General features: G+C 39.0%; 1 protein-coding gene across 4 annotated transcripts in view; it reads right to left on the reverse strand.

Annotated features, from left to right (window-relative positions):
* The window catches only part of klhl26 (kelch-like family member 26), a 150479-nt gene that overhangs the window by 11798 nt on the left and 126140 nt on the right, over window positions 1-12541 (reverse strand). For 3 of the 4 annotated variants that reach the window (XM_061975880.2, XM_061975879.2, XM_061975878.2), the window contains exon 1: window positions 1753-1947. The exons of the other annotated variant lie outside the window; for it this stretch is intronic. In XM_061975880.2, the coding sequence (XP_061831864.1) occupies window positions 1753-1802 (50 nt within the window). In that variant the 5' untranslated portion in view covers window positions 1803-1947. Of the gene's footprint in view, window positions 1-1752; window positions 1948-12541 lie in introns of those variants that run through there. 4 annotated transcript variants of the gene reach the window in all.

Genomic DNA, 12541 nt, shown 5'->3' on the forward strand with positions numbered 1-12541 from the left:
AGAAGGCATTATCAGCGCAATAGATGACTCCCATTAGCTTCATTGTTAGCCACCTCGTACTCGCCGTATCATACAAATTAGAATGCATAAAAAAAGAAAAGGCATAATTATGTGTTCTTGTATTACACAGGGATTGTGAATGTTTGGCACATTTTTAAAAAGTGCAGTTCCCATTTAAAGTGCTACAGTACAAACTAATATTTAAAACAATAAAAGCTTAACCATTAAAACAGATGTAATACTAAGACTAGAACACTATCAGTTAAACATATTAAACATAAAACATACAACATATTGGCTTTTCTAACAGTGGGTCTTTATATTTTAGTTATTTAAAAAACTAATAACTTGGTCAAAATATTTTATTCAGTGTGTGTATATACTCTTTGAGCACATTCAATGATACCGCGATAATAATAACCGTGATCATTTTGGTGCAAATACCCATTATATGAAATGTACTAGGGCTGCAACAACTAATCGATTAAATCGATTAAAAAAATAGTTGCCGATTAATTTAGTCATCGATTCGTTGGATCTATGCTATGCGCAGAGGCAATTTTTTTAGTTTTTTGTTTTTATTTATTTATTTTTTATAAACCTTTATTTATAAATGCAACATGTACAAACAGCTGAGAAACAATAATCACAATAAGTATGGTGCCAGTATGCTGTTTTTTTTCTTCAATAAAATACTGGAAAAGATAGAAATGTAGTTTGTCTCTTTTATCCGATTATTAATCGATTAATCGAAGTAATAATCAACAGATTAATCGACTATCGAATTAATCGTTAGTTGCAGCCCTAAAATGTACATATCGTTACATCCATAAAGAAATATATATATATATATATATATATATATATATATATATATATATATATATATATATATATATATATATATATATATATATATATATATTAGTGATTGGTGTCCCCTTTAAATTTTAAACTTGCAGCCTTTAATGTAAATGTTTTTTATTGAGATAAAGATTATTTATGTATTTAATACTTGTTTACTTACTATGGTATAGTATTTATTTATTATTTATTTGTTCACTCTTATGTTACAGCAAACAATGTAATAGGAATTGCTATGGTATGAAAAGGGGTAGGATTAAATAAGCTCTGCTTCTTCCTACTCCTTTTCGGGACGTGCTGTAATGAAACAACTGGAAATATGTGATGAATTACATTGTATTGTATGTATGTTCCAAATAAACTGAAACTGAACTGAACTGAACTTTGTGAGTAAGTTTGTATAAGAATGGCTGCGACAAATACTGGTAATTTACATTTAGGACTAATTATCATCGACCTTCCCCTTTAATCAATTATTTGGGCTATATCAAAAAAATAATACAGGAAATGCTCATAACATGTTGGAGTTTGTTAACATTTTCCAGTGTCAATTAAAAAATGAGCAATATAAAACACATTTTGTGTAAATGTATTTGAATATATGAAACAAAAATACACGCGTGACAACATACAATATGGTTATTCTATCTTAAAAGTTTTTTTTTTGCTTAATGTGGTTAAAACACTTCAGACGTAACTGTATTAAAAATAACGCTATTAGTATATCCGGGTCGAGTCCACAGGCCCAGACAGATCATCGGTGTTTCCTGTTTTCTATCCGCCGAGCCTGCCTCTGAAGGCGGCTACAGACGAGGCGCCAACGAGACGTCGCTTAAGAAACCACCGTCGACCTGTCCAGACCCCCAGAACTGACCAGACTCAACTCACCTGTTCTGTAAATGTGTCGACGAATTCGCCACACCGTCCGACTCCGCCATCTTTCAGCACGGGTAAAACCTCATTTAGCATTTTTGGAGTTTACTTCAGAAAAAAGGGACAGGCTGCCAGGTCATAGTGTCACAACAAGACCGGCTTTTCATATTCATACACAGAAAAGTGGCAGTCGGCTTACGCTTGTTGTGAACCGTGTCAACCAGGGGTGGAAGGATCGAGACAAACATCGACCATAAGATACCAAGGTCGGTGTCGGTATCAGATCGATACACGTGTGATTTGGTATTGTTTTCAGTCCTGTTTTGGAAACAAATTCCCGGTGTTTTGTTGTTGTGCGATTACTAATTTACATTGTTGATATTGCCACATACATATATTGTAAATAATCAAATGTAAATAATCAAATGTAGACACATTTTCTTATACTTTCTGATCTCTTTCTCTGTGTCCACTACTTGCTGTACATATCCTACCAAGTCAGTCCTACACTGTTTCAATGTCCATTTCTCTGATGATGCAATTGTTGATGTTGATTGTTGATGACTGAAGTGTTGATACCAACCAAACCTAACCCCCCCTCCCCCCTCCCCTCCATATCCCACACCCCGGATTGTTAATAATGTAAATAATTCAATGTATATACTCTGATGATTATCTTGTGTGATGTCTGTATTATAGTATAGTATATATCTGATAGTATATATCTGTATCATGAATCAATTTAAGTGGACCCCGACTTAAACAAGTTGAAAAACTTATTGGGGTGTTACCATTTAGTGGTCAATTGTACGGAATATGTACTTCACTGTGCAATCTACTAATACAAGTTTCAATCAATCAATCAATAAAGTTTTCTTGTCTTATCAAAACTCAGATGAGCCAATGAGAACCTGTATTTTCATTGTTTTGTTAATATTGCTATATTGTTGTTTTTTTGTAGGCCAGTGTTTTTCAACCTTTTTTGAGCCAAGGCGCATTTTTTTCATTGAAAAATTCCGGAGGCACACCACCAGCAGAAATCATTAAAAAATGTAACTCAGCCATGCATCAATATAGCTCTTGTCTCAAAGTAGGTGTAGTGTCACCACCTGTCACAATCTCGCCGTGACTTATTTAAAGTTGTTTTGCTCTTTTCCTGTGTGTAGTGTTTTACTTCTTGTCTTGCGCTCCTATTTTGGTGGATTTTCCTGTCGCAGTTTCATGTCTTCCTTTGAGTGCTATTCCCTGCACCTGCTTGGTTTTAGCAATCAAGAATATTGAGTTTGAGTTTATTTCGAACATGCAAGCATACAACATGATACATCACAATTTCCAGTTTCTCTTTTCAACATGTTCGAAAAGGAGTAGGAAGAAGCAGAGCTTATTTAATCCTACCCCTTTTCTTTTACAAGTTGCTAAGACTTTTGTTCACTTCCTGTTCTCAATTTATTCACAATATACTCCATAAGTAATCACAAGAAAAATAAATAAATAAATAATAATTGGTGAAGTACCCATTATAAATGAATGAATGGATGGATGAATAAATTCAGAATGTTTATCATGGTTCTTCTTCTTTGTACTTAGTAAGCACTTTAAGTCTGAAGAGTTTCTTGAAGTGGATCATATTAGTACATTGTTTGATTGCTTTGCTTAATCCATTCCATAATTTAATTCCACATACAGATATACTGAAGGTCTTAAGTGCTGTATGTGCATACAAATGTTTTAAATTACATTTTGTAATTTAAAACATTTAAGTTGTTGCTATTTTTTTTGTGTGGACATTGTTGTCATGTCATGTACGGATGTACTTTATGGACGCCATCTCTGCTCCACACGCTGTAAGTTTTTGCTGTCATCCAGCATTCTGTTTTTGTTTACTTTGTAGCCAGTTCAGTTTTAGTTTTGTTCTACATAGCCATCACTAAGCTTTAATGCTTTTTCTTAGGGGCACTCACTTTTTGTTTATTTTTGGTTTAAGCGTTAGATACCTTTTTACCTGCACGCTGCCTCCCGCTGTCACCTGCATATTGTGACCACGACAAACCATCGTCGTCTCACACAACGTGTTCCCGACATCTACAAAGCAATTAGCTACCAGCTTCCACCTACTGATATGGTATGGTATAACATGGTTACTCTGCCAAGCTCTAGACAGCACTGACACTCAACAACGGCACATTATTTGCAAATTATAATTACTGGTTTGCAAAAAATATTTTTAACCCAAATAGGTGAAACTGCATAATCTGCCGCAGCACAGTGGTTGAAAAACACTGTTAGGCTACTGTTAATTGTTCACTGTTAAATTAGTAAATTATATTGTTGCCTATAGTAACTTTAAACAAGTGTTGGTATCAGTTCTGTTAAATGCAAGAATCCTATTCTTGCATTTACTTGGTATTGGACTGATACCAACATTTTCGGTATCACCCATCCCATTTTTTTATACCATGTATTGACAGCGTCTGGCCGCTATGAGGCGCAACAGTCATTAAATGACATTTATAGGCGATAAGTTTTTGACAGCAATAAGAAATATATATAAAACATAATGAATAAATAAAAATAAATGCATGCAAGCAATATGAGACATTTATTGGCACGTTTTGTTGCTCTATACTAGCATTATTGATTTTATTACTTAATTATTTATGGCATTATTATTTTTGTAATTCCCACTAATGTAGTTTTCTGAACATCTAACTTACTGAGATAAGTAACCCATTATACGAGGAGACACTCATAGTACAATTAAATAAATAAAACTAATACATGAACAAGTAATGCATGGGATTACCATTTTTCTTCTATTTAAGGTCATATGTCAAATATTTAGAGACATTCATAGGAAGGTTTTGTGACCATGGTCCAACATAATCCTTCACTCGCTAACCTTGTTATGAAATAGGTTAGTTAGAATTATTCATCTCATTAAGTGAATCATAAATGACTTAACTGTTTATTAAGAGTTGTGTTCTATTTAAGATGCATTAAAAAAATCCAAGATGGCGGCGCGCACAGACGCAGCGGCTTACGGCTCTCCATTTCAGTGCTCTTTCTTCCTTCTTTTCTTCATGTTTTTTTTCCTTTTGTGCACCACCTGTACTGCAAACACCCGGTACACCCGCCAGTCACTCTTGGATATCGGTAACTCGCACCAGATATCTGTTTCGAGCGACTTTCACCACGAGCACAACATCCCAGATGACATAGCGAGAGCACAGGGCTCTCCGTGGTTTGTTGTCGGGTCTGGGAGACGGCGTAGACGGAGGAGGGAGAGGAAGCAGAAGCGTGGCCGCAGGTCCGGCGTCTTGCTCAGGCTTAGGAAACAACCCCACAAGCCACCTCTACCGAGCCTGTTCCTCTCTAATGCCAGATCCCTTGTACAGAAGATGGACGACCTGGAGTTACAACTTGCTGGAAACCGCTATGTTCGGGACTGTTGTGCTATGATTATCACCGAAACCTGGCTTCACCCGGAAATACCCGATGCTAGCATGCAGCTAGCCGGACGCACTCTGCTCCGCCGGGACAGAACTAAGGACTCCGGTAAGAGCAGAGGAGGGGGGCTCTGTATCTACGTGCATGAGAACTGGTGCAACAACGGGACAATCACTGAACAGCACTGTTGCCCGGACGTGGAGTACATGTCTGTTAGATGTCGGCCTTTTTTTCTCCCGAGAGAGCTGTCTGTTGTTATCATCACGGCTGTGTATATTCCACCGGACGCCAAAGTAAACACAGCGCTCTCTCTTCTGCTGAACACCGTCAACGAACAGCAGCGGGCCCACCCCGACGGTGTTCATATCATAGCAGGGGATTTTAATAAGGCCAATCTGAAGACTGTACTCCCTAAGTTCTACCAGCACGTGAAGTGTTCTACAAGGGGCAAGAACACCCTGGACCACGTGTATACCAACATAAAGCACGCGTACAGAGCTACACCCCTCCCCCAGCTTGGACAGTCAGACCATCTTTTCCTCCTGCTCTCTCCTACCTACACCCCCATCAGACGCCAGGCCAGGCCTATCACAAAGACTGTTATGACCTGGCCTGACGATGCACTCCCCAAACTTCAGGACTGCTTCCAACACACAGACTGGGACCTCTTCCTACAACAGGAGCTGGAGACAGCCACAGGAACGGTGCTGGACTACATAAAGTTCTGCATCGGGAATGTGACTGTGGAAAAAAACATCCGGGTTTACCCCAACAAGAAACCCTGGATGACCAGCCAGGTCCGCACACTCCTCAGGGCCCGCGACGCAGCCTTCAGGTCAGGGGACAGGGCACTGTACAGTGTTGCTAGAGCCGACCTGAAGAGAGGGATTAAAAAAGCAAAGGCGGACCACAGGAGGTGCATAGAGTCCCATCTGTCCAGCAAAAACTCACGGGAGGTGTGGCGGGGCATTCATGACATCACGAACTTCAGAGGCTGCAATATGACAACTGCGGATCAGAGTGCGACACTGGCAGAGGAGCTTAACTGTTTCTTTGCCCGTTTCGAAACCCCCCAGCGACACTCATCTGCTCCAGCCCTGCCCCCGCCCCCACCGGGCTCCGGCGCCACTCCACTCACTGTACAGGAGCACAGTGTCAGATGAGTGCTCCTGGCTGTGAACCCCAGGAAGGCTACCGGACCAGACGGAGTACCTGGAAAGGTGCTCAGGACGTGCGCCCACCAGCTCGCTCCCCCCCTCACCAGGATCTTCAACCTCTCCCTGGCTCAGGCAGTCATCCCATCCTGCCTGAAGTCATCTACAATAATCCCGGTGCCGAAGAAGTCTCCCATCACCAGCCTGAATGATTACCGACCAGTGGCCCTCACTCCGGTAATCATGAAGTGCTTCGAGCGACTTGTTCTCCAGCACATCAAGGACCATATCCCTCCAGACTTCGACCCCCACCAGTTCGCATACCGGGCGAACAGGTCCACAGAGGACGCCATCGCTGTTGCTCTCCACTCTGCTCTGAACCACCTGGAGCAGCAGCAGAGCTACGTCCGGATGCTCTCTGTGGACTATAGCTCTGCCTTCAATACAATAATCCCGGACAGACTCTGCAATAAACTGGACACTCTTGGCCTCCCCCCTCTCACAAACGCCTGGATAAGGGACTTCCTAACGGACCGACCCCAGAATGTGAGACTTGGCCCGCACCTCTCATCCTCCCGCACGCTGAGCATCGGCTCCCCACAGGGCTGTGTGCTGAGCCCCCTCCTCTACTGCCTTTACACCCATGACTGCAGTCCGGCCCACAGTGACAACCTTACCGTCAAGTTCGCCGACGATACCACAGTGGTCGGGCTCATCTCCAGGGGTGACGAGGCTGCCTACAGAGAGGAGGTCCTGAAGCTGACGGCCTGGTCTTCGGAGAACAACCTCGCTCTCAACACCAGCAAGACCAGAGAGATCATCGTCGACTTCAGGAGGAGCAGCACCGACCCTGCCCCCCTCTACATCAACGGCGAGCGGGTAGAGAGGGTCCACACCTTCAGGTACCTTGGAGTCCACATCTCTAATGACTTCTCCTGGACAGTCAACACCACATCAATCATCAAGAAGGCTCAGCAGCGGCTACACTTCCTTAGAGTCCTCGGGAAGTACAACCTGAAGCCTGACCTGCTGCTGACCTTCTACCGCTCGTCCATCGAGAGCCTGCTGACCTACTGTATTACGGTATGGTACGGCAGCTGCACTGCAGCAGACAGGGAGAGGCTGCAAAGAGTGGTCAAGACGGCTCAGAAGATCATCGGCCGCCCTCTCCCCTCTCTGACGGACATCTACACCTCCCGCTGCCTCAACAGAGCCAGTGCCATCATCAAGGACAGCACCCACCCTGGCTCTGACCTGTTCCACCTGCTGCCCTCTGGGAAGCGCTACAGGTGCATTAAAACCAAAACAAACAGGCTAAAGAACAGCTTCTTCCCCAGGGCCATAACCATCCTGAACGGACTGCCCCATTGTCCCTCATAACTGCCTTCTCTTCGGTGCAATAACCCATTCCACCAACCACCCTGTTTTTGTTTTTTTTGTTTTTTTTCATGTATATATTCATTTCACACCATATTCATTGCACTTCTACATTTTTTATATTTTTATATATTTGCACATTGTTTTTCTAGCATGCACACATCGCACTGTATGGAATGGCCTCAATCTCGTTACCTTGCGTAATGACAATAAAGCTGATTCTGATTCTGATTCATTGATGTAAATTGTGTGGAATAATGAAGTGAACATATGTGCTAGTAATTGCGATGAAGTGAAAAAGGGGTCGGAATGAGTAAGTTTTGCTTCTTCCTATTCCCTTTTGGACATGTTGTAAAAAGAAATGAAAATATGTAAAACGTGTCATATTGAAACTCCATACATGTTCGAAATAAACACCAACCAATCATTGATTTAATGATATAATTTTCTTATATTATTATTTAGATAATTTCCGCTCATGCATTTTTTTTCTTGAACATCCAACCTCCTGAGTTAAGTTTTACAATTTTCTGAGAAGACACTTATAAATAAAAATAGTAAATGAAAAACAATTGCATGTGATTAACATTGTCCTATAATTAAGGTTGTAGGTACATATTTAGAGATAGAGATAGCATGTTTTCTTATTAATCATGCCCATATTAGCATTATTGATTTATTTGATCATGTATTTAATAATTATTTTAATCCTTTCCACTAATGTATGTTTCTTAAAAATCTAATCTTATGAGTTAAGTTTTAAAATTTGCTGAGAGAAGACATGCATAGATAAATTACATAAATTACATAAATACAAATATAGCAACATGTAAAAAAAAATATGCATATGTTTCATTTTCTTACTAGTTTGGGTCATACTTTTTCATCGCAGTGCTTCTGCGCTGGAGACAGGCATGGATCTGTTTACTTCCTGGGTTGTTGATGCGTCATGTTGCCACGTGACTGATTTTCTTTTTCTGTTTTTCGCTAAACCACAATATTATTTTGTACACAGAAGATATATGAGTTTTATTTTTATTTGTTTCTATTTTGATATCCGAACCTAACTATGCAAATGGTGTGATGAATGGGAATTATTTAGGAAACTATTTTTGCATTTTGAAGTTGTTCCATATTAAATATGTGATACTTGCCACACCTCATGCATGTATGATGTGCATGTGTATGTATATGTATATATATATTTATATATATGTATATGTATATGTATGTGTATGTGTATGTTTGTGTGTATATTTTTGTTAATATTACTTCTTTAGTTTTTTACTTTTGCAATTGGATATTTAGTAGCTCTTGGGGGGAGCTTTTTGTTTTGTTTTGTTTTTTGTTTTCCATGTTTATTTTATTGCCTGCAGTGTACGAGTGTATGTTTGTGTGTGTGTGGATGAGAGATTGTTTATGTGTTTGCTTGAATGGTCCAGTTGTGTGCATTTTTGTGTTGTGTGTCTGTGGTCCACAGTCCTTGACCATATGCCCTCTTCTCTTGTTCATGTTACATGAACAGAGGAATGATTTATCTGACCATGATCACACACCCTCTTCTTCTTTTCATGTTTTTGAAATAACTCTATATGGATAGTTCTGATAGTGAATTCTCCTCTGAAATAGAGGAGAATGATGATTTGATAAACTCCCACAATTTGGAATCGATCAGTTTCTCAGACCACATCAACTACAAATCACAAAGATTTATGAGCGAAATGGATCCAGATAGAAATGCTCCTCAAAACACCAACAATGATTGTATATATTATACTGACGTCACATTTGATAAAACATTTATGCAAGATAATAACATATCTCTAGTACATTTTAATAGCAGGAGTCTATACTCTCATTTTGATGATATCCAGGACTATTTGAATCAATTCAAATCTCCATTTAATATTATAGGTATTTCAGAGACATGGATGAATGAGAATACAAGTAATGAGTTTGAATTAAATGGGTATGAAATGTTTTACACCAACCATAAAAATAAGAGAGGAGGAGGTGTGGCTCTGTATGTGGACAAAAATATCAGCTGTAGTATTGTAAATGATATGTGTTTAACTGTTGAGGAACTCTTCGAATGCGTCACTGTGGAATTATCATTTTCAAATAGGAAACACATTATTGTAAGCTGCATTTATAGAACACCAGGATCCGACTTAAAAATATTTAATGAATGGATGGAAAAATTATTTAAGAGAAACAAAAAATATATAGTATGTGGTGACTTTAATATTAACATTTTGAATCCTAATAAACACAAACACACTGCAAAATTTGTTGACACCATGTTCTCCATGGGCTTATTCCCACTGATCACACGACCCACAAGAATCACAACACACAGCACCACACTTATTGACAACATATTTTGTAACATTGTAGATCATACTGTAACTGGAGGCTTGTTAGTGAGTGACGTCAGTGATCATTTACCCGTGTTCATGGTGTACAATATTAACTGCAAAACATCCAAACCTGTAAATAGTGAATATTATCGTAGAGCCACAACAGAAAGATCATTAACAGCACTAAAGAATGATTTAGCGAAACACAACTGGGATTCTGTTTTTCAAACGTCAGATATAAATGCAGCTTATAATTTATTTCATGACATTTTTTTCTCATTTTATGATACACACCGCCCCATCAAAAAATGCACTATAACTAACTCCACAAAAACTCCATGGATAACTAAAGGGCTTGCGAACGCTTGCAAAAAGAACAATTATTTATATAGGACTTTTTTTAGGCATCAAACCATAGAAACAGAACAAAAGTACAAAACATATAAAAATAAATTAACCAGCATATTAAGAGCAAGCAGAAAAGAATACACCACCAAACTATTAATCCAAAAGAAAAATGATATAAAGGGAATTTGGAAGGTATTAAATACAATTATTGGGCATGGTTCAAACAGTCCTTGTTATCCGGAGTTTTTTGTTGAGAACAACCAAATCATAAGTGACAAGAAGATGATTGCGGACAGCTTCAATATGTTTTTTGTTAAAGTTGGGCCTGAGCTGGCAAAAAAAATCCCAATTAATGATGAACAGCCCATGGAACTTATTGGAAAAAATCCTTACTCGATGTTCCTTACTCCGACTGTCGAAAAGGAAGTCTTAGAGATTATTCAGAAAAGCAAGAACAAAACATCACGTGACATTTATGACCTTGACATGAGGACGGTCCGGAATGTAGCGGAAGAAATCATCAAACCATTCACATACATCTGCAATTTATCTTTTCAACTTGGACAATTTCCTTCACAAATGAAACTCTCAAAAGTCATCCCCATCTTCAAATCTGGAGACAAACACCACTTCACAAATTACCGGCCCGTCTCCCTTCTGCCACAGTTGTCAAAAATATTGGAAAAATTATTTGATAATAGACTTCGTGACTTCATTGAAAAGCACACATTATTATCCGATTGTCAATATGGGTTCCGACAAAATAGGTCAACTTCATTAGCCTTAAGTGATCTAATAGAGAACATTACTAATGGTATCGAGAAAAACAAATTTGTTTTAGGAATTTTTATTGACCTGCAAAAGGCTTTCGATACCATTGACCACCAGATTTTGGTAAATAAACTGGAAAACTATGGCATAAGGGGAGTGGCAGGGAAATGGCTGAAGAGCTACTTGAATGAGAGACAGCAGATTGTTCAGATTGACCAACATCAATCTACATTCATGAACATAACCTGTGGAGTCCCCCAGGGGTCGATACTGGGACCCACACTATTTATAATGTATATCAATGAAATATGTAAAGTATCAACACTGCTGAAGTTCATCCTCTTTGCTGACGATACAACCATTACATGTGCAGGTGACGACCTGAAGCAACTTCTGGCCTCTGTAACTGAGGAGATGATCAAGTTAAAAACTTGGTTTAATACCAACAAATTGTCTCTGAATTTAAAGAAGACCAAAATCATGCTCTTTAGCAATCGCAAAAGTGAAATACCCATCAGGATTGTTATTGATGATATACCAATAGAATATGTTCAACAAAATTCATTCTTAGGAGTGGTAATAGATGAAAATATATCATGGAAGCCTCATATAAGTTACCTAAGGACAAAAGTTGCTAAATGTGTTGGAATGATGAGGAGATCATGTCATTTATTGAACACCAATGCTCTGCTTTTATTGTATCATTCATTTATTATGTCCTATCTAAACTATTGTGTTGAAGTCTGGGGAAATTGTTATAAATCCCATCTACAGCCTTTAGTCACTCTGCAGAAAAAGGCCATTAGGATTGTGTCCAATGTTCACTACTTACATCATTCAAATCCACTATTCATGGAGTTAAAGCAACTTAAACTGCACGATGTGATCAATTTTAAAACTGCTCAAATTATGTTTAGGGCATCCCAAAACTCTCTACCATCCAATATACAAAACTTATTCCAGGATAGAGATGCTCACCATAGTTACAGTCTAAGAGGAAACAAAAAATTGTATTTTCCTAAATTTAGAACAACTTTAAAATCAATGTGCATTTCAGTGCGTGGAGTCAGTCTGTGGAACAACTTAGGGGACGAGTTAAAAACCTGTTCTAACATGATTCAATTTAAAAGACTGTTTAAAAAAGAAGTACTGAAGAAGTACAAGGAGGAAAGAGAGTGATGCCCTCAGCACAGAGCGATGGGAGAGAGGTGTATGGTCAGAGAGTGTTTGGGCCTGTGTGTGTGTGTGTGTATGTGTGTGTGTGTGTGTGTGTGTGTGTGTGTGTGTGTGTGTGTGTGTGTGTGTGTGTGTGTGTGTGTGTGTGTGTGTGTGTGTGTTTTGTCTCGT

Source organism: Nerophis lumbriciformis, linkage group LG14, assembly GCF_033978685.3.
Source record: "Nerophis lumbriciformis linkage group LG14, RoL_Nlum_v2.1, whole genome shotgun sequence".
In the NCBI taxonomy this organism is placed as follows: Eukaryota; Metazoa; Chordata; class Actinopteri; order Syngnathiformes; family Syngnathidae; genus Nerophis; species Nerophis lumbriciformis.